This window comes from Otolemur garnettii, unplaced genomic scaffold (assembly GCF_000181295.1).
Source record: "Otolemur garnettii isolate 467f Iridium unplaced genomic scaffold, OtoGar3 scaffold00128, whole genome shotgun sequence".
NCBI lineage: Eukaryota > Metazoa > Chordata > Mammalia > Primates > Galagidae > Otolemur > Otolemur garnettii.
Window position 1 is genome coordinate 5,428,024 of NW_003852523.1, and position 22,468 is coordinate 5,450,491.

At 47.8% G+C, this 22,468-nt stretch overlaps 2 protein-coding genes and 1 non-coding gene across 5 annotated transcripts in view; all 3 read right to left on the reverse strand.

Annotated features, from left to right (window-relative positions):
- The window catches only part of SPATC1L (spermatogenesis and centriole associated 1 like), a 17,122-nt gene extending 4,595 nt beyond the window's left edge, over positions 1 to 12,527 (reverse strand). The window contains exons 1-2 of the mRNA XM_003798102.2: positions 12,277 to 12,527; positions 6,114 to 6,464 (exon numbers count right to left, since the gene is read on the reverse strand). Of these exons, the coding sequence (XP_003798150.1) occupies positions 6,114 to 6,464; positions 12,277 to 12,475 (550 nt within the window). The 5' untranslated portion in view covers positions 12,476 to 12,527. The remainder of the gene's footprint in view (positions 1 to 6,113; positions 6,465 to 12,276) is intronic.
- Positions 12,528 to 14,310: 1,783 nt separating this feature from the next.
- On the reverse strand, positions 14,311 to 14,356 carry LOC111727886. Its single transcript, XR_002775322.1, has one exon. It is a non-coding gene; the product is annotated as a small nucleolar RNA SNORD20 (small nucleolar RNA).
- Positions 14,357 to 17,506: 3,150 nt separating this feature from the next.
- LSS (lanosterol synthase) overlaps positions 17,507 to 22,468 on the reverse strand; it is a 29,059-nt gene continuing 24,097 nt past the window's right edge. For 2 of the 3 annotated variants that reach the window (XM_003798143.3, XM_023518098.1), the window contains 5 exons: positions 21,234 to 21,299; positions 20,772 to 20,852; positions 20,039 to 20,209; positions 19,107 to 19,185; positions 17,507 to 18,625 (listed from right to left, as the gene is read on the reverse strand). In XM_003798143.3, coding sequence (XP_003798191.1) covers positions 18,494 to 18,625; positions 19,107 to 19,185; positions 20,039 to 20,209; positions 20,772 to 20,852; positions 21,234 to 21,299 — 529 coding nt within the window. In that variant the 3' untranslated portion in view covers positions 17,507 to 18,493. Of the gene's footprint in view, positions 18,626 to 19,106; positions 19,186 to 20,038; positions 20,210 to 20,438; positions 20,623 to 20,771; positions 20,853 to 21,233; positions 21,300 to 22,468 lie in introns of those variants that run through there. The other variant, XM_023518097.1, reaches the window with a different exon arrangement.

The window sequence follows — 22,468 nt, forward strand, 5'->3', positions numbered from 1 at the left end:
AAAAAAAAAAAAAAAAAAAAAAAAAGTTGGTTATGTGGTAGCATATTTAATAGCAAAAAAACTTAAACCATTTACTGATGGTTCTTTAAGCAATGTATAGAAAGCATGGTGGGGCTCGGTGCCTGTGGCTCAAGTGGCTAAGGTATCAGCCACATACACCTGAGCTGGAGGGTTTGAATCCAACCTGGCCTGCCAAACAACAATGACGGCTGCAACCAAAAAATAGCCAGGCATTGTGGCGGGCACCTGTAATCCCAGCTACTTGGGAGGCTGAGGCAAGAGAATCGCTTGAGCCCCGGAGTTGGAGGTTGCTATGAGCTGTGATGCCATGGCACTCTACCCAGGGTGACAGCTTGAGGCTCTGTCTCAAAAAAAAAAAGAAAGCATGGTGGATATAATTTGCCTTGAAAAAAGAGGAATATTCCTAAAATCAACTTGTCTCACCAGTTGATAGCCAGATGAATTGAAGAAATTGGAAAATCTATCAAAAGGAGTTTGAAGAGTAAAGCTCCTAATTTTAAATTTTATACTTTGGTGAGGAATGATAGCACTGATGGTACAATATGACTTGCCATTTTTATTAGAGGTATTGATGACACATAGTATCAAGATCACTGAAGAAATAGCTTCTTTAGCACCATTAAAACACACAGCTAAATCAAGAGATATATAAGAAGCAGTAAAAACATATGCCAAAGTGATTTTCTTTTTTTCTTTTCTTTTCTTCTTTTTTTTTTTTTTTTAGAGACGGAGTCTCAATTTGTTGCCCTTGATAGTCTCACTTTGTTGCCGTGGAATCACAGCTCACAGCAACCTCCAGTTCTTGGGCTTAGGCAATTCTCCTGCCTCAGCCTCCCAAGTAGCTGGGACCATGCCAAAGTGATTTTCTTTGTCCATTGTCAACATATCTGGTATAGTTATTGATGGTGCCCCAGCGATAGTTGGTATAAGAGAGGGACTTAGAAAGTAGAAGATGAAGTAATTGCCATACAAAACTCACATTTGATGAAGTATCACTATATAATACATCAAGAAAATTTATACTCAAAAGCTTTAAAAATGGATAACATCAATAACATCATGCAAATCATCACCAAGACTGTGAATTTCATAAGGGATTGAGTCATTGCCACTTCCAGGAATTCCTGAAAAGTATTGATGCTGACTATGGCGATGCCATTTACTTTTCAGAAATAAGAGAACTCAGACAAGGTTGTCCTCTATCACCACAACTATTCAACATAATGCTGGAAGTTCTAGCCAATACAATTAGGCAAGAGAAGGAAATAAAGGGCATCCAAATGGGCACAGAGGAGGTCAAACTCTCCCTCTTTGCTGAGGTTATGGTATTATACTTAGATAATCCCAAAGACTCAATCACAAGACTCCTGGAAGTCATCAAAAAATACAGTAATGTTTCAGGATATAAAATCAATGTCCACAAGTCAGTTGCTTTTGTATACGCCATTAATAGCCAAGATGAGAGGCTAATTAAGGGCACACCCCCCTTCACCATAGCTCAAAGAAAATGAAATACCTAGGAATATACCTAACAAAGGAGGTGAAGAATCTCTATAAAGAAAATTATGAAACCCTAAAAAAATAAATAGCAGAGGATATTAACATATGGAAGAATGTACCATGCTCATGGCTGGGAAGAATCAACATTGTTAAAATGTCTATATTTCCCAAAGCAATCTATAGATTCAATGCCATCCCTATTAAAATACCAATATCACACTTTAAAGACTTGGAAAAAATAATTCTGTGTTTTGTATGGAACCATAAAAAACCCCATGTAGCTAAGGCAGTTCTTAGTAATAAAAACAAAGCTGGGGGGGCATCAGCATACCAGACTTTAAGCTGTACTACAAGGCCATAGTGGTCAAAACAGCATGGTACTGGCACATAAATAGAGACATAGACATTTGGAATCGAATAGAAAACCAGGAAATGAAACTAACATCTTACAGCCACCTAATCTTTGATAAACCAAACAAGACCATAAACTGGGGGAAAGAATCCCTATTCAATAAATGGTTCTTGGAGAACTGGATATCCGCATGTAAAAGACTGAAACTGGACCCATACCTTTTTCCACTCACAAAAATTGATTCAACATTGATAAAAGACCTAAATTTAAGTCATGAAACGATAAAAATCCTCAAAGAAAGCATAGAGAAACACTTGAAGATATCAGCCTGGGAAAAGACTTTATGAAGAAGACTTCTGTAGCAATTGCACTAACAACAAAAATAACAAATGGGACTTAATTAAACTGAAAAGCTTCTGTACAGCTAAGGAGACAACCACCAAAGCAAACAGACAACCTATACAATGGGAAAGGATATTTGGATATTTTCTTTTTTTTCTTTTTTTTTTTTTTTTTTTGGACGGAGCTATCCCCCTGGGTAGAGTGCCATGGCATCACAGCTCACAGCAACCTCCAACTCCTGGGCTCAAGCGAGTCTCCTGCCTCAGCCTCCCAAGTAGCGGGGACTACAGGCACCCGCCATAGCACCAGGCATTTTTTTTTTGGTTGCAGCCATCATTGTTGTTTGGCAGGCCCAGGCTGGGGATTCGAACACGCCACCTTAGGTGTATGTGGCTGGCGCCTTAGCCGATTGAGCCACAGGCGCCGAGCCATATTTGGATATTTTCAATCAGACAAAAGCTTAATAACTAGGATCTATAGAGAACTCAAATTAATCCACATGAAAAAAGCCAACAATCCCATATATCAATGGGCAAGAGACATGAATAGAATCTTCTCTAAAGACGACAGACAAATGGCTAACCATCATATGAAAAAATGCTCATCATCCCTAATTATTAGAGAAATGCAAATCAAAACCACCCTGAGATACCATCTAACCCCACCAAGAATGGCCCACATCACAAAACCTCAAAACTGCAAATGCTGGCATGGATGTGGAGAGAAGGGAACACATTTACAGTGCTGGTGGGACTGCAAACTAATACAACCTTTTTGGAAGGAAGTATGGAAAACCCTCAAAGAACTCAAGCTAGACCTCCAATTTGATCCTGCAATCCCATTACTGGGCATCTACCCAGAAGGAAAAAAATTTTACTGTAAGGACACTTGCACTTTATCACAGCTCAATTTACAATCACCAAAATGTGGAAACAGCCTAAATCCCCATCAACTCAGAAATGGGTTAACAAGCTGTGGTATATCTATACCATGACATACTATTCAGCCACTAAAAAAGATGGAGACTTTACATCCTTTGTATTAACCTGGATGAAAGTGGGAGACATTATTCTTAGTGAAGCATCACAAGAACGGAGAAGCAAGAATCCTATGTACTCAATTTTCTTATGAGGACACTTGATGACCTAGTATATGGTGGGGGGTAGGGGAAGGGGAGAGGGAGGGAAGCTGGGAGGAGGGGGAGAGAGGGAATGAGGGAGGGAGGTGTGGGTCTCGGTTTGTGACTTGCCTTTTGGGGGTGGACACAATTATAAGAGGGACTTTACCTAACAAATGCAATCAATGTAACCGGGTTTCTTGTTACAAGAAATCCCCAACAATAAAAAAAAATTTTTTTTAATTGTCAATGAGGAAAAAACAAGAAATAAGAGCACTAAGTCAAGGCCAAATATAGAAAAGATTTTCTGATTTGTGACAAGTTGTCAAGTCATTTATAGTATCAAAACCCAAATTTGTGTCTGAACTTAATGATGAAAACTGGCTTACAGATTTAGCATTTTTAGTGGATTTAACCACTCATTTAAATGAGTTAAACATGCACCTTCCAGGTGAAAATCAATTTATCAATACAATGTTTCAAACCATAACAGCCTTCCAAATGAAACTGAAATTATGGCAAGCTCAAATTAAGGCAAACAGTTTTATGCATTTCCGCACATTGGCTAAAAACAATCCTGTGAACAGCAAAAAAATATGCAGCCTTGCTTTTCAATTTGATACAAGAATTTGAAAACAGATTTCAAGATTTCTAGAAAAAAAATTAGTATTTGGTACATTTGCAACTCCATTTTCAGCCGATTAAAGTATGTTAACTCTCAATTTTCAAATGGAATGCATTGAGCTGTAATTTGACAGTCAACTTAAAGAAAAAATTAATCATGTCTCTTTGTTAGCCTTTTTTTAATAGGTCCTGTCTTCCCAGAGACAAATATCCCTTGCTTTATAATCATGCCTTATTCATGTTATCACTTTTTGGCAGCATCTACATTTGTGAGCAACTATTTCCCAGAATGAAGCATATTAAGAGTAAAATTAGAACCAAAATATCTGATGAGCACCTTGAGAACTCACTGAGAATTGCAGCTACTTCCATCAAACCAGATATTGATGCATTAGTTTCTCAGATACAATGTCATATCCCACTAGTTTTATATTGTCCACTTTTTTTTTTGCTTTTATAATAAAAAAGTCAAAAAGAGAGAGATTTTATTACTTAGACACATATACTCTCTATCTTAGTGATCACAAACTTGAGACCTGCTCAATGATTTTAAAAGGCTCCAAGTCGGGTACTGCCTAAATAGGATTATTAGGACTTTTTGGCTTATCTGTGGTGGTAGATATCTTGAAAATTATACACAAATCTTTTTTTTATTAGTGTTTATGTATTTAATGCATGGGCCATGATAATTCTTATTCTTCCACTGTGGTACAAAGAAGCCAACATGTTGGACACTCTGATATTAAAGTCTTCTGATCCATGAAGAAACAAGATGTTTTTCTGCCAGGCACAGTGGTTCATGTCTATTATCTCAGCACCCTGGGAAGCTGAGGAAGGTGCATTGCTTGAGCTCAGGAGTTCAACACCAGCCTGAGCAAGAGTGAGACCACATCTCTTCTAAAAATAAAAAATACCATCCAGGTGTGGTGGCAGGCACCTGTAGTCACAACTACTCGAGAAGCTGAGGCAAGAGGATAGCCCGAGCCCAGGAATTTGATGTTTCTGTGAGCTATGATGATGCCACGGCATTCTGTACCTGACAGAGTGAGACCTTGTCTCAAAAAAAAAAAAAAAAAAAAAAAGTTTTCTATTTATTTATTTAGGGATTCTTTAACTTCTTTCAACAATGTTCTGTAGTTTCTGGTATATTTCTTTCCCAATCACTTGGGAAGACTGTGGAAGGCAGCAGGGATTAAGGATGAGATGCAGATGCACCACTCGGGGTGTTGGGGCAATGAGCATGGAGGAAGAGGTACAACTCCTCTGTACTGATGCATCTCTCTGATCAGGAGTCTTCCCCCTCCCTTCTCTAAAACCTAAAGTAATCAGAAGAAATATGCAATACCTGAACTGTTGTAGAAATGATTTCTAGTCTAACCTGGGCCCTCTAAGATCCAGCCAAAAATCTACTCTTGAAATTAAAAAGTCAATGCAATGGATAAATCTCTAGAAAGACTTAGGGAAAGAGAGAAAGAAGACAAAAATTACTGCTATCAGAAGTTAGAGATGACCCCACCAGAGATCCTACAGACATTAAAAGTATAAAAAGGAAATATTAGGATTAACTTTATGCCAATAAATTTGACAACTTAGGTGAGATGGGCTAGTTCTTTAAAAGACACAGAAAAATAGATAATTTGAATAGACATCTGATAACCTACAGGTCACATTTGACAGTTTACTTTAAGAATCACAGTGTCGGGCAGTGCCTGTGGCTCAAGGAGTAGGGCGCCAGCCCCATATACCAGAAGTAGTGGGTTCAAACATGGCCCCAGCCAAAAAAAAAAAAAAAAAAGAATCACAGTGTCTTCCACAGAGACATTTTAGCTGGATTGTTGCAATCTGTATGCAGCCAGTGTAACCTCTGCATGTGCTTCACAAGGAAGGCCCCCTGGGTACAGGCCCCTCCCTTCTCCTAAACATCATTGTTAAAATGAGCAAGCCATAGACGGAGCCCCAGTAAGCAAAACACATCCCCAAACAGACCTGTGTCCAGAATACATGAAGAACTACCTCAAGCTCCCCAAGAAGATAAGTGACCCATTTGGGGGGGAAAGATGGGCAAAAGGTTAGCACAGACACAACCCTGGCCTTGGCCCTGGCCCCCATCTTACCCCACCCCCTGTGCACTAGGCCTCCGCACCCTGCACCACATACCATTGAGGTAGTAGCTCCTCCTGGGCCTGTCCCCGGCGGGCAGGCTGGCCTCTGAGAAGCATACCTTCTTGGGCCGCACTAGTCCCCTGGGCTCCAGCAAGGTCTTGTCCACCAGTGAGTTCTGCAAGGGGCTCAGGAGCGGAGACAGCGTCCCCTCGGCACCTCGGGGGACACGCAGCTCCGCAGGGCTGAGGAAGGCCTTGAAGGGTGCCGGGGAGGGGGCTGCACAGCCTGGGGAGCTGTCATCCTCGCTGGAGAGGGGGGCGTGCGAGCATAGCAGGTCCTCCAGGGAGGATGTCTGCAGCTGGGAGGGCACGTCGGGGACGCTGGTGAACCTTCCAAAATCTGGAGCTGTGACAGAGAGGAAAGGGGCAAGCGCTCAGGTTGGTGCTCCTGAGATGTCCCAAGGAAGGCTGAAAGCACCTTAAGGAACCCTCCACGCCCAACCCCAAGCTCTGATTCCAGTCACTGTACCCCTGGCTCCAGAACCTCCTCTTTCCTCTCCAGGCCTTTCCTGGACATGGGTGAAGTGGCCCCGGGCACCTGCCCTGCCCAAGGGGAGCACCTGCTTCTGCTCACAGGCCCAGCAAGCAAGCACACCCCATGTGCCATACTCTGCTATATGCTTTTTAAATTTTATACACATGTAAATGTGTCATCCCATACATTTTATTCTGCACAGAACTTTTTGCTGCAACATTATCTGAGATTTCTCCATGCTGAGTCATTTGGTAGCTACTCTGTTTACCTATTTCCTGGCACACGTGCACACTGGGCACACATACACTCACAAAGTGACTTTTTATGCTTTGTCTTACTGGTGGATTTGGGGCTCTTTCCAGGTTTTGTGAAAGCAAAGCTGTAACTAGCCTTCTTAAGGTGCCTCCTCGTTCCTCAGGCATCCCCTGCAAGATACACCTGCATGGGCCTGGGTGTGTGTGTTTCTCATTCCTTGCTTTCTGAAACCACAGAGGAAGTCTGTGCCCACCCCCAGCTCCTGCTCCCATGCCCTCTGCAGCACGCAGTATTCCCAGACCTGGCTGCTGAGCCCAGGCACAGCACACTGACTCCTAGTCACGTTGATTTACCTCTTCTTATGAAATCTCTTTCTAAGTTTAATTAGTTCAATCTATTTTAAGTTTATTCTCCTTGCAATAAAGCAAACATATATAGAAGAAATGGTGTTAAGATCTATATCAAAAAATTACATCCAGAGCAGAGCCTGTGGCTCAGTGGGAGGGAGCCGGCCCACATACCGAGGGTGGCAGGTTCCAACCCAACCTCAGCCAGCTAAAACAGCAGTGGCAATTGTAACAAAAATAGCTGGACATTGCGGCGGGTGTGGGTACCTGGAGTCCCAGCTACTCGGGAGGCTGAGGCAAGAGAATCACCTAAGCCCAAGAGTTGGTGGTTGCTGTGAACTGTGATACCACTGCACTCTACCAAGGGAGGCAGAGTGAGATTCTGTCTCAAAAAAAAAAAAATTACATCTTAAAATGTTCCTCTGAAGGAACCAACTAATCTGCCCCCAAAAATGTTTTCCAAAAGGGAAAAAAGATTCAAAAGAAACTAGGTCATCAGTGTGTGGCCTCCTGCCCACATGGGAGGCCCAGTCAGTTCTTGAAGCCCCCATAGCCTCCTACCAGAAGCTTAATTTTTAATTAAGATCCAATTGTACACTATCATATCTTAATTTAAAATTTTAATTAAAAAGTATCTTCTGGAAAATTACTTTTTTTTTTTTCAGAGACACGGTTTCTCTCTCCCATGGAGGCTGGAATGCAGGGTGCAATCATAGTTCACTGTAACCTCAAACTTTAGGGCTCAAGTGCTCCTACTACCTCAGCCTCCCTAGTAGCTGGGACTACCCAGGCATGCATCACCATGTCTGGGTAATTTTATTTTTTGTAGAAACTGGGTCACACTATGTAGTCCAGGCTGCTCTCAAATTCTTGCTGTCAAGTGATCTTCCTGCCTCAGCCTCCCAAAGTGTTGGGATTACAGGTGTGAGCCACTGTACCTAGCCACACATTACTTTTTTTGTGTGTTTTTTTTTTTTGCAGAGACAGAGTCTCACTTTGTCCCACTTGGTAGAGTGCCATGGCGTCACACAGCTCACAGCAACCTCCAACTCCTGGGCGATTCTCTTGCTTCAGCCTCCCGAGTAGCTGGGACTATAGGCACCCACCACAACACCCGGCTATTTTTTTGTTGCAGTTTGGCCAGGGCCAAGTTTGAACCTGCCACTCTCGGTATATGGGGCCGGCACCTTACCCACTGAGCCACAGGGGCTGCCCCAGACATTACTTTTAAATGACTTCAGAAGTAGGGGGCAGCCCCTGTGGCTCAGTGAGTAGGGCACTAGTGCCATATACCGAGGGTGGTGGGGTCAATCCCGGCCCCGGCCAAAATGCAACAACAAAAATGACTTCAGAAGTAGAAAACTTAAATGAACCAGTAAAAAAGAAGAAACATCTAAAAGGTATAAAATAGTTATCTCCAAAGGGCTGTCCAGGTGGTTTGGGGCAAGCTCTGCCAAGTTTCTAGACAATTCATCATCCCTGAATCATACAGACAAAATCATAAATACAATGGGAAAATTAAAAGATGCTCTTTTAAGGTTCAAAATTTGCCAGAACTCTGGTATCAAATTCCCACAAGACAACCCCCAGAAAAGAAATCCTAGCCAGGCTCCTGGGAAAGTAGAATCCAGAAATAACCGCACAAAACTGTATCCAGACATACACTGGGGACAGACAAGGTGAGAGACAGGGTTGCCACTGAGCCCAGCAGCTGTGCTGTGCAGTAAGATCCCATTGACGAGCCCAGAAAAAAGCTGGGGGGTGGGGGGGTCACCACCTTTCATACAGACAGAAACATGGTCATAAAAGTTGAGCTAAATGACTCATTTTCTCAATCTTTTTTGTCTTTAACATTTAGGAGCTGGAAGGACTGCTCCCAGCACTGGCCAGTGCACTGTCCTCCCTGAGCTGCCTCCTACCTGTCCCTGAGGGAGCCCCGCAAGGGTTGAGGCGAGAGCAGGAGCTGAGTCAGGAACACGGGCAGAAGTGCACCTGCCAGCCACCCTGCGCACAGGGACTGTCTGTGAAGAACACACTTGGAGACTTAGAGAGTGTAAGAGATAAGCTGGGAAGCACCGTGGAATAGAACAGCTCAGCCAAGTATCAGGACACAGGACATTTTCAGACTGATAGCCTCTCTGCACATCAACACTGACCACTCTGAAAACACTATCAGAAAAGAAGGCTCATCTGTAACTGCAACAAATTACCATAAAATGCCCAAAGGGTGTTATGTCAAAGGGTGTTATTGTCAAACTTGCGAACTTATTAATGGCTGAGTGCACTTACAAACTTATTAACAGCTGAGTGCAGTGGCTCATGCTTGTAATCCTAGCACTCTGGGAGGCCAAATTAGGTGGATTGCTTGAGACCATCCTGAGCAAGAGCAAGACCCCATCTCTAGCAAAAATAGAAAAAACTAGCCAAGCACTGTGGCAGATGCCTATAGTCTCAGCTACTCAGATGGCTGAGGCAGGAGGATCATTTGTACCCAGGCGTTTGAGGTTGCTGTGAGTTATGACACCGTGGCACTCTGTCCAGGTGACAGAGTGAGATTCTGCCTCAAACAAACAAACAAAAAAGGGCGGCACCTGTGGCTCAAGGAGTAGGGCACCAGCCCCATTTACAGGGGTGGTGGGTTTGAGCCCCGCCCCGGCCAAAAACTGCAAAAATAAAATAAAATAAAGGCTCGGCACCTGTAGCTCAGCAGCTAGGGTGACAGCCACATACACCGGAGCTGGTGGGTTCCAATCCAACCTGGGCCTACCAAACAATGACAACTACAACCAAAAAATAGCTGGGCATTGTGGCAGGCACCTATAGTCTCAGCTACTTGGGAGGCTGAGGCAAGAGAATCCCCTAAGCCCAAGAGTTTGAGGTTGCTGTGAACTATGATGCCATGGCACTCTACCGAGGGTGACAGCTTGAGACTTTGTCTCAAAAAAAAAAAAAAAAAGAACAGCCTGGGCAATATAGCAAGATCCAATCTCCACCCCTAAATGGGGCAGGGGGTGGGGAGAGAGATAGCTTAATATAACTGCAACATATGAAATCACTAGGGCTACTTAAAAGACTAGATTAAAAAATACTACTGAAAAATGTGTTTTTAAAATTTGCTCCTTCCTTCTAAGTCAGTGATTCTACTTTTAGAAAAAGAAATAACCCTAAATTAAAGTGCCCATAGCTCAGTGGTTAGGGTCTGGCCACATACACCAGGGCAGGCAGGTTCAAACCTGGCCTGGGTCTGCTAAACAACAATGACAACTGCAACAAAAAATAGCCGGGTGTTGTGGCAGGCTGAGGAGGCTGAGGCAAGAGAATCACTCAAGCCCAAGAGTTTTTGAGGTTGCTGTGGGCTGTGATGCCACAGTACTCTACCGAGGGTGACATAACGAGACTCTGTCTCAAAAAATAATTACAATAAAATAAATAAATAAAAATAAAACCATTTTGCAGGGTTATTTACCTCAAGGGGATAAAGAACTTTAACTTCAAACATTAGTACATTACTGAATTAAATAAGAGAAATTGGCTTTTAAAGGGGGCAGCCTGTACTGAACACAGGCACTAGGGGACTCTTGGAAACCCATGAACCGCTGCTGTGTGGTCCTTCTGTAGATAGACATTTTTTTTTTTTTTTGCCAAGCTCAGCACTGGTTTTCCAAACTCCAACACTGAAGGCCAAGGTGTGCCCTGGCTGAATGGAGCCAGGCTGAAAGCCCTCCCCGCAAGCCCATGCTCGCTCAGGCCCAGAGCATCACCAAGCACTACTCACAGAGTGGCTGGCCCTCCCAGCCAACAGATGTGGCTGGACCTGCCCTGAGACTTTGTCCTGCAGTTCCAGGCTTTCTGGGGGCCCAACTCAGACCCTTTAGGGACAGCATGGACTGAGTAAGGGATCCCCCAGCACTCTGTCTGCAGCTGACCACATGGTCAGCTCTGAGCCCTGAGGCCTGGCCCAGTGTAATTCCTAGGGGATGCGCCCTTTGGTAGCTGCCTAGTGCCAGCAAGACTTGAAAATAAGTAAGTGCCCTTTGCAGCCACGGCAACACTTGGGCTCTGAGCCATGAACTTGGACCAACACTCAGCAGGATTTCACATAGCCATGACCACTATGCCTTCTAGCAAATGTCCAGTGGCAAGAGTGGGGGAGCTTAGTGGTTGGTGGGGACACAGGTCCTGGGGCTTACTGGCTGGACCCTGTGTCCTTTCAATGATATGGTCTGTGCCTGTCCAGACCCTCATCAGGGCCCTAGAGACTGAGGGTGCTGCAGTGCTATGCCAGCAGTCTTGGCACCATGGACTGGTCACAGCTAGGAAGTGGAAAGTACTGCTCTCGCATGCTGTGTGTACATGGAGGCAGGTTTCTCAGGGCAGTAGTGGGTGTCCAAGATGGACTCCAGGAAGTGACCATGCCAAGCTCAGGGCCTGGAGCGTCCACTCAGTGAGCAGCTGAGCTGGCCTCCTGGAGTGGTACAGGCACTTGCAGACAGCAGGGTACACAGGGCACTGGTGAGCACAGATGGCTGTGTTCCATCCCCGAGGGTCACACTGTAAACCACACCCCAAATCACATACATAGAAGAAAATTGCTCCACAAAACCTTTAAAATAGAAACAGCTACTTTGGCAGAAAGTGATCAAACCTTATTGTTCTCTGTAAAAAAGCCCTAGCAGGTTGGAGTCGACACTGGTGAGCAGGATTGGGGCCCCCCTGGCCCTCCAAGGAATGGGCCCACCTGCTGGTCTGGACTCGACATTGCAGGACCTCCCTCTGAGGCAGTGCCCCTAGCACTGGGCTTGCTCTGGTGTGTGGTGGTGAGCAGATGTGGCATGGAAGAGGCACAAAGCTCTGGCCAGCATGCCTGCCACTGGTCACCGCCTCTGGCATCCTGAGGAGCTGCCCTCCTGCATGGGACTTTTCCTTATGTCTGTCTGCGGCCCCCACAGGACCCCTGCTGACCAGAAGTGTGCCTGAGGATGCACAGCAGATAGGGCAGGTGGTCTTGGCTCACTCAGACCTGGGGGTGCCAGTGACACCTGTTTGGGCAGGCCACCTCCCCACTCTGGGGCAGTCCTCACCTCCACTCCCAGGGGAACAGGCCTCGGGGTAGGCGGGGGCCTTGGGCAGGAGCAGGTCCCGGCCGCGGCTGCAGCTCTCCTGGCAGCTCTCACTGAGCAGCCGCCGCAGCATCTGGTTCTCCTTCAGAAGCCGCACCTGCTTCTTTAGGTCCGCGTTCTCGCTCATCAGCCTGCTCATCAGCTCACCGCCCTCCGCCATGGTGTCTTCAGGTGCTTACAGGCGGGCCCAGCCCCATGGAGGTGGAAACCCCGAGCCCACAGCCCCACAGACACAGCCGAGGCCACGGAGTCCCACGGAGTCCCACGGAGTCCCAGCGGAGTCCCAGCGGAGTCCCACCGCCTTCCGCGCCTTGTGATGTCACTGCCCTTAAAGGGGCATTGCTGCCCAGGCTGCACCCAGTCCCTTGCCCTGGACTACACAGCTGAGAAGCCAGGGCCTATGGAGCACACGCCCCAGACATGTGAGACAGACCCTGAAAACACTCAGGCTTCAGTGGGGACTCCGCCTTCACCCCAATGTCCTGGAGGCCATCACCTTCCCTTAGCGCTTGCCCACCCAGCAGTGGACCTGGGGCCTTTCTGGACTCTCTGGGGCCAGATGGCGGCCAGCTGTGTCCTGGGTACCTGGGGTGGCGTCTGGAGTGCAGGTGTTCACTAGGCCCCTGGGTTCCACATCTGAGGAAGGAGGGGCCAATGAATGGCTGGTGGCTTCTGTGACCAGCTGGCTACATCCCTGCCTGCCCACCATACAGACTATGAGCACTGATTGTCTCAAACACCAGCCATCACTAACTGCAAGCCACTACTGTCCTGACTGGAGGCTTCCCAACCAACAGATGAGGGGAGTAGCCACGCGCAGACCTGCACACTTACCTGCTACAGGATGGGTGTCAGTCCTCAGTCAGTGCGGCCTGTGAAACCTCCCCCGGCACTGCTCCTTGGCTCTGTAGGGCTTGTGCTGTCAGCAACCAGGAGACAGCTGCAGGGTCATCCCCTCCTCCTCCTCGCAGGAAGGGCTGTGTCCAAACATGTCTTTATCCACCCACCATTCTAGCCTGATGACTGAGCACGGGGGTGAGGGCTCAGGAGGGGCCCTAAAAACCAAGTGGTGTGACATTCTTTTCAGGAGTCTCAAATTAGGCTGGGTGGAGAAAAATGATTTCTAAATCCCGAATGTACCTTACAAAACCTGAGACTAGCCTAGGAGCAGGACCCACGGCTTTCTCCTCGGTCAGGGAAGCAGGACTCAGTGCCCACCGAGCAGGGTGTATGGGCTTCCAGGACACAGGTCTGGCGAGACACCCTACTGATGCCCCCACCCTCTCTGAGGCCAATGGGTGCTCAAGTTGCTATCCCCAGGCTTCTCAATTGTGTTTAAGGTGCTGTCTTCTTCTCACCATAAGAAACCTCTTGACACCACATTCCCTCTAGCCAGGACCCATCTGATAGCACTGACCACACACCTTCCTTTCCTTGGATTCAATTTGTTAATATGTTGGTAAGTACTTTTGTGTTCTTGAGGGAAACTGATCTGCATCTCCTTTTCTTATAAGGTCTTGGTCTGGTTTTGCCACACTGGCCTTTAAAACGAGCTGCAGGTTTGGGCGCAGTGGCTCACACCTGTAACCCCCACAACTCTGGAAGGCCGAGGTGGGTGGATTGCCTGAGCTCACAGGTTCAAGACCAGCCTGAGCAAGAGTGAGACCCCCTGACTCTAAAAAATAGCCAGGTGTTGTGGCGGGTGCCTGTGGTTTCAGCTACTTGGGAGGCTGAGGCAAGAGAATTGCTTGAGCCCAAGAGTTTGAGGTTGCTGTGAGCTATGATGTCATAGCGCTCTATTGAGGGCAACAAAACTGAGACTCTGTCTCAAAAATAAATAAAAATTAAAATGCGCTGTGGTGTTCCTGCTGTTTCTGGGTATTCATGTTAGATTCTTTCTCAAATATTTGATATAATTCACCAGTGAATCCACCTGGGCCTAGATTTCTTCTAGGAAAGTTTTAAATTTCTAATTCAATTTCTTTTTTTTTTTTCTTGAAATCTCATCAATTATTTCTCAGGTAATCAGTCATCATATCCATCTAATTCAATTTCTTAAAATTTTTCTATTGTTCTCATGTACATTTTGATGATTTTCTTTAAAGAAATTTGTCCATTTCCTTAGGTTGTAGAACTCTGGCCCTGAGCTGGCAATATCCCCTTGTTACTTGCTCTATAGTCCCATCACAGAGACCAGAAGGAACCAGGAATGGACGTGAAGCACATGCTTAGGTGCCTCCAGCAGAACCCAAGCAGGGTAGAGGGACAATAGGACCCAGACAGAACAGCAGCAGGGCAGCCGGGGCAGCACAACAGCAAACTGGGACAGCCAGACAGGAGCCGCAGCTCAGCAGAGTGGGCTGGATAAGCTGCTGTCTGTAGGTCTACAGTGACCTTTTTTTTACTCTAGACCTAAGTTGTTTCCTTTTTTACTTAATCAAACTACAAGCTCATTCATCTCTTCAAAGCACCAACTTTTAGATTCATTGATTTACGCTATTTTTGGTTTTATTGTATTTGACTTTTGCACTTATATTTCCTTCCTTTCACTTACTTTGGTTTTAAACTTCTTAAGGGGGAAACTCTGACCCCTGACTTTAAACCTTTCTTATCACAGTTTGTTTAGCTACAGTCCACAAATTTGATGCCATATTTTTATTTCCAGTCAGTGTGAAATGTTTTCTAATTTCCCTTGCTCATTCATCCTTTTCATTTAAAGACTTTTTTTAAAGAAAACAGCAAGTTTGGAGGAAGGTGCAGAGTCCCCACCCCAACACACCGCCGCCCTCCCCATCAACAACATGCCCCACAGAGGGGACACCCATTAGAACTGACAACCCCAGATGGACCTCTCATCGCCCCACAGCCCCTAGTTTGCATCAGGCTCACTCTCAAGTGCTGTGAGTTCTGTGGGTCCAGACAAGAATGCAGTGACATGTGTCCACGGGTACACCATCACACAGAGCAGTGCTGCCGCGCAGACTCCTCTGTGCTCTACCTGTTTACCCTCGATCCCTCCAACCACCACTGCCTCCATAGCCATGCCTTCTCCAGAGTGTCGTGGCTAAAATCCTATGGAGGCAGCCTTTTCAGATTGGCTTCTTCCATTCAGTATTAATAAAGTGCACTTAAGTTTCCTCCAACTCTTTTGGGGCTTGACAGCTCATTTCCTCCACACAGTTCACCATCCATCTGCCTCTGGAGGATGCCCAGTGCTATAAAGACACACACAGTCAACTCCCATGTGCAGGCAAAGCTCTTATCTCCTTTGGGGGAAAACCCAGGAGTGAAGATAGATGGATCAAAAAGTAAGGCCATATTTACTTTGTGAGAAGCTGCCACTCTGCACTCCCACCATCATGGGAATTCCTGCTGTGTCTCACCAGCATGGGCGTCACTGCTGCAGAGTCTGGCCACTGGTGGGTGGGTTAGTGTCCAGCTGTTTTTCTTCATGTCCCCGGCAACCTGCGGTCTAGGTGTCTTCTCATGTGCTTGTCTGCTGCCTGCACATCTGTGGCATGTCTGTTAAGAACTTTGGCTCATTTTTTAACCATTTTTCTTACTGTAGAGTTTTAAGAGTGCTTTTGGGTAAGTCTTTTATCAGCCATGCATTTTCTCCCAGTCTCTGACTTGCGTCCTCATTTTCTTGACAGTGTCTTTTGCAGAGCAGAAATTTTTAATTTAAATTAATACAACTTATTGTTTTCCTTTCATAGGTTGCAATCCATGGAGTCATATCAACCATCACCAAACCCAAGGTGACCTGTGTTTTCTCCTACACAACGTTCTAGGAGTTCCACAGTCCTGCACTTTACATTCAGGTCTGTGATCCATTCTGAGTTAACGTTTGGGAGGCGTGGGAGTGTCCAAACTCACTGCTGTGCATATGGATGCCTGGTGCTTCAGTAGCACTTGAAAAGACCATCCTTTTTCCATGGAACACCCCTACTCCTTCATCAAACGGCAGCCGTTCATGTTCATGTGGGTCTACTTTGAGGTTCCTGGCCTATTCTACCAACCTACTGCCTTTTCTCAGTCCTTGCAGCTCCCCAAGTTGGCGGCATCAGCCGTCTGCGACTCTCCTTGCTCTTATCCTCAACAGGTCACTGCAAGTGTGTTGTTTCACTACCACATTTGGGTTTTCCAAATCTCTTTCTTTTGCTGATATTGATTTAACTTCACTGCAGTCAGACAGTACTCTGCAATCTTGGTACTTTGTAACCCCTGGGCTCTTCCTGTGACTGGGCATGTGGTCTGCCCCCGTAAGAGGCCAGGAAAACATCGGAAGTGAAGTAAACACCATCAGCTTGTGCTGGCCAACAATGTCCACGTCCGTATCCTCACAGACCTAGCAACTGCTCATTGCTTAGTCAAGTGTGGAAGTCTCCCTATGACTGTGTATTTGTCTAATTCGCTGCAGTCCTGCTTCCTATATTCTGAAGGACAGGTATGATACATTTAGGATTGTTTTGTCTTGACAAATTATTTTATCATTATTAAATATCTCTTATTTCTGATACTAGTCCTTGTCCTAACGTCTACTTTGATATTAACACCAGAATATCAAGGATCTGAAGTTTACATCATCATAAGAAAATCTAGTATGGTTCCACAGAAAAACTTACAGAACATTCAAACTCTGTTCCTGATAAACAAAAATAACTTGGATTCCAGATCTTTAATGACTTAGGACAGAAAAGCTACCTGAGCCACACTGAGGGTCCCCTGTCCTGGTGTGGCTCCACAGGCAAGTCTGCTGCTCTAGGCAGGAGCCTTGCCAAGAGCAAGTCAGGGATAAACGTGCTGGCTGAGGTCACTCCTGGGAGAAACAGACTCTTCTGCACCATGACTCAACTCTGAACAAGAGTTATTCTCAAGGAACAGTAAAGATAGGCTTTCTGTACACAAGGAATTGGGTTATAAACAAGACTAGGGCAGGGACAGGGAGTCAGCCATCCCTCAGCATGATAAAGGAGAATGGGTGGGGCACTGTGCCTCTTGAAGGCCATTGTGGAGGAAAATGACTCAGGCTCTTCATGTGAGGACAGGTGTCACTGTACATGGCCTGGATCTTACCTCTGAGCACACCACACACCTCCAGAAACAGGAGGTGCAGTGGGCACCTACTGACCCCACACTGGAGCAGTCTCAGAAGACTCAGCACAAATAACACAAGCAGGACACGCTTCTGTCCAGGATCACGTCTTGTTTATTAAGGCAGCTGGTCATGTCAGTGATTTTTAATAGCATTTTCAGTATAAAAGTAGATTTATGTTTCCTTTCTGGAAAACAGGTCAGTGATTGGGTTGTGTCTGGGGATCCCAGGGACAAGAGCTGCTGCTTGGGGTGGACTCTGGTAGTCACTGTCCAGCCTGTCACTAGCCCAGTTGGGGGGGACACATGGGCTGGGAAGAGGGTGCAAACGAACTGGGCAGCTCTCAAGGGTCCCAATGCCTTCCTTTAGCCAAATAAACCCTAGCAGCAAGATGTATGGGAAAGTAATGGCACTCAAAGGCCCCTGCTAGACCCCAAACCACAAATGCAGTATGACTAGGCCCTGAAGGGCTCAGGAGAGCAAGAGACCACCTGGGACAGTATCAGGAGAGGCTCTGAGGTAGAAGCCAGTGATAGCACATGGGGTGGGGCACAAGAGCAGGCAGAGGATGAGAGACGGCACAGAGCCTCAGAGAGAGCACTATAGCATTCCAGGCATAGCCTGACATAGCCCTTGGCTGCCTGGTTGGATGTGGTCCAGAGAGAGAGGCTAGGGCTGCCTGCCATCAGTTGTACAGTCCCTCAGCCCCACAAACAGGAGCAGCAGCCAGCCCAGGCAGGAACGACATTGGCTCCTCTACTAATAGCTCAGCTGTGGGGAATGGGGGCCCTCCTGCCCTTGTTCCCTAGGAAGACTGTGCCAGACATGGTGTGTCCCCAGGCTAGGCTTCATCTTGGTGCTTCCCCTGCCCAGCCTGACAGGCTGTTCTCAGAACTGAAGCTTCAATGAACCTGGTGTCTGAAGCCGCCTGCCCCCAACCCTAACCTTAACCCTGCCACCTGGAGGGTGGGGCTGGAGCCTGGGAGAGAGGTGCACAGGAGCCCCACCCAGCCAGGACAGCTTGGCCTCACCAGGAACTTGGTGATGCCACTACCCAGCAGCCCCACTGCCCATGCAGATGCCTCAGGAGTGGCCAGACAGGGCACTCTTGGGGTACATGTGGGAGAAGCGGCCAAGCGTCCAGATGGGGAAGATGTTCTTGTAGTTCGTGTAGGAAATGGCACAAGACTTGTTAAAGACCCCGGAGATGTTTTCCTAAAAGAACACAGGGAGAGAAAAATACAAAGGCCCACCTCTGCATTGTACCAGCAGGTAAGGGAATCAGCCTTAGGGGTAATTACAGAAGAACATAAGAAAGCCACGAGCATGTTACCCCTCAGCCCTTCTCAGTACCCTCATCTACAGCAAACCATTGACCTGGATCACCAGCCCCTCAGGCTGCAGCCCCCAGCTTCACCCAAGGGGAGGGTGGTCAGTCAGCCTCATGTGACCCATGAGCCCTGCCAGGGAGGGCTGCATCAGCCAAGGGTCACCTCCTGCTTATGCTCCAGCCAGAGCATCATTTGCAATCAGCAACATCTGCTCAGGACCTGGGCAACTGCCACAGACATACCACCAGCTCTGCCAGCAAACACCACACAAACAGCCAGTGTCCTCCAAGAAAGATACGGGATGGGGATGTGAAAATGCCCTGCAGACCCAGGGCAGCTAAGGGCCTCATGCTCCCAGAACATACCTGAGGCCAGTCACCATTGGGGAGCTGCTTCTCCAGCAGACACCTGATGCCCCTCTCCTGGGCCATGATGTCGGGGTGCCTGGGGGAAAGCATAGGCTGTAAGGCCAGGAACACAGGCAAGAATAGCATATGGACAGATGCTGGAACACTGCAGCAATGATGGGTGACCCCACACCAACACCATGGAGGCACCTTAGGTCCTGGCTGCTTCCTCCCCGGACACCCCAAGAGGTGCAAGATGTAGAGCCTGGAAATAGGCCATCCAAGGGGCCTCCCTCCTGCTCACTGGTCCTCATGGGCCTCTGGACACCATAGAAACCATGAGAGTTGATGCTTAGCCAGAGTGAGATGCCAGGCAGATCCAGGGCTTGGCAGGACTCAGCTGCCTACTGGTCCCCAACTGTTCTGCCCTGGAGGTCCCCCAAGACTCTGCTGCTCCTGCTCAAGCTGAGCTGCCCTCGGTTTAAGGGGGTCTTAGATATTTCCCCAACTGGCTGCAAACCCAGGAAGACAGCATGGACTGGGACACTTGAGTACACATGGGGCCCGTGTGTGCACATGCCTGTCTGTGTGTTCCTGTGTACACTGTGTGTGCACCTGGCATGTATGTAGCTCAGCACCACCATGCATGCAGGAGGGACACAGAGCAGCTGCACAAACCTGTGCCGTTACCCCCAGGGCAGCTGCTTCCCATGGCCCAGCTCACCCTGGTCCCACTGGGCCCTGCTTCCCTGGCTCTGCCACTGACACCATCACTGGTGGTGGTGGTGAGGTGGTGTCCATTCCTAAGAGGTCTCCCTACAGGGCCCTGCAGGGTCCCCTACCTCCCCAGGAACCTGGGACACAGCTCTTGAAGGGGTCTCTGTCCCCAGAGTGGCAGCTGAGGGCGGGATAGCCCCGACTCCCCCACATGCTCAGGCTTGCAACCCCACCTGGCAGCCATCAGCCCCAGCAGCGCCCAGCAGGTGTTGTGGATCTGCGACTGGGCACTCTGCACATAGCGCCGCTGCTCACAGGACTCGAAGTCCTCCCCCCAGCCACCATCCTCCATCTGCCGCGACAACAGGAAGTCACAGGCCCGGGAGACCTCCACACAGGCTGTCCTGCAGATAGGAGACAGGAGGCCCATCACAGCAGGGCAGCGGGCCAGCCACTCCACCCCCCTCCACCCCACGGGCCAAGGCCACCAATGGAACCAGGGAATGTGAATTTCCAGGTGCAGTGTGGACAGGCGTGTCTTCCTCTCGGAGTTGTTGGGAAGACAGTCTGTGCTGCAGACAGCCTAACAGCATCTGGTGACACCCAAAGAGAGCTAGGACTGCCTGGCTCTACCTATTGGGGAACTCCCAGACCAGTATGGCGACTGGCCACTGGTATCCACAGGGCAGGGCAGAGCAGCTGGAGACCATGGACCTGAGGCCTCCACCCTTCCTTCTGACCTGGCAGCCAGCATCCTGCCTGCTGGATGGGAGCTGGGCATGTTCCTCCATTGCATGGGTCAAGAAGCTCCGGAGAGCTGTGGAGCCAGTGAGCATTTGCATTCAACCTGCAAGATTCTCTGGAATGCTGCTCTCATCTCACTCTTTAAAAACATTCCTAAAACCAAACCCAGCAGAGCATTCTGCTAAGAACCCCCAGCACTGTGGGGCTGGCTGCCATACTCACCCATCCTGGTATGTCTGTCCCATGCAGGCAAAGGCCTCCAGGCCGAACCAAGTGCCATAGGTAAAGCACACGCCCCAGGAGCTGAGGGATGGCAGCACGTGAGCCAGGGCATCTGCACATTCTCCATGCTTCAGCCACCAACTCCACTGCCTCAGGCATTAAGGCCACTGAAGTGCATCTAGCCCATGCTCCTCCCACCAGCCCTGACCACACACCAAGTGCCTATATAAACAGCCCAGGCAGAAGGAAAACAGGAACACCAGGTCCACTGCATTCTACAAATGCCCAGCAGCTGCCACCAAGGTAAAGCCCAGGAACTTGGAAAGGAATAAAGTCCACTAGAAGTTCACTGGCTGGCAGGTAACTTCTAGAAACTTCTGGTATAGCAGGATCACACAATGAGCAAGTGGAGCAGAGACCACCTGCCCCCACATAGGTCTCTTCCAGGCAGGGCCCACTCACCCCTCCCAGGAGCCGTCCACCCGCTGGGTCTGCTGGCAGAACTCCAGGCCACGCTCCAGGGTCTCCCTGGAATACAGAGCAGCCCAATAAACACCCTGAGAGCAGCTGTGCAGCTGTCGCAATCCCACCCATTCCAAGGCCTCAAAGGATGTGAAGTCCTTAAAAAACATGTAAAAATAAACAGTTTAGACAGGAGACCAAGGGTGTAAAAAAGAAGCAACTACAGGATGCAGGAGGGAAGCAGGTTGGCAATGGAGACAAGAGGGAGATGACAGGGCAGAGCCACTGGAAGCCACCAAACAGGACCAGGGCCACCAAAAACAATGTCAGTGGGACAGTCTTGAGCACATCACACTCAACTGGGTGCAGAGGCTCATGCCTATAATCCCAGCACTCTGGAAGGCCAAGGCAGGTGGATCATTGGAGCTCAAGAGTTCCAGACCAGCCTCAGCAACAGCAAGTCCCTAAAAAGAGACTCTATTAAAAATATTCTCTACTAAAAATAGAAAAACTAGCTAGCTATGGTGATGGGCACCTATAGTCCCAGCTACTTGGAAGGCTGAGGCAAGAGGATTTCTTGAGCCTAAGAATTTGAGGTTGCTGTTAGCTGTGATGGCACCATGGCACTCTAGCCTGAGACCCTTTCATGAAGGCACCACACAGAGAGGCCCATGTAGCCTGCAGCCAATGGATAGCCCCTGCAGAAACAGCGAGTTTTGTAAGTGAATTCTACTAAGTTATTAAGAACATGTGTTCTAACTTTATAGACTCTGCCAGGGAAAAGATATAGACTCTGCCAGGGAAAAGAGAGGAAGGAAGCTGTACCAGGTCATCCTAAGAAGCCAGATGAGTGTGACTTACAGGCTGTCTCATTCATTAACACAGATGCAAAAACTCTCAGTTAAATATTGGGGAACCAAATACAGCAGATATGGACAAACTAAGTTAGATCTATCACAAAAATATAAAAGCATCTTAACATCATAAAGATCTATAATAACCCACTATAACAGTGGTTCTCAACCTTCCTAAATGCAGCCCTTTAATATAGTTTGGCCCACAGGTTGAGAACCGCTGTACTATTACATTAAGATTAAGAAGACAGGCTCAGCACCTGTGGCTCAAGCGGCTAAGGTGCCAGCCACATACACCTAAGGTGGCGGGTTCAAATCCAGCCCGGGCCCGCCAAACAATGATGGCTGCAACCAAAACATAGCCAGGCGTTGTGGCAGGCG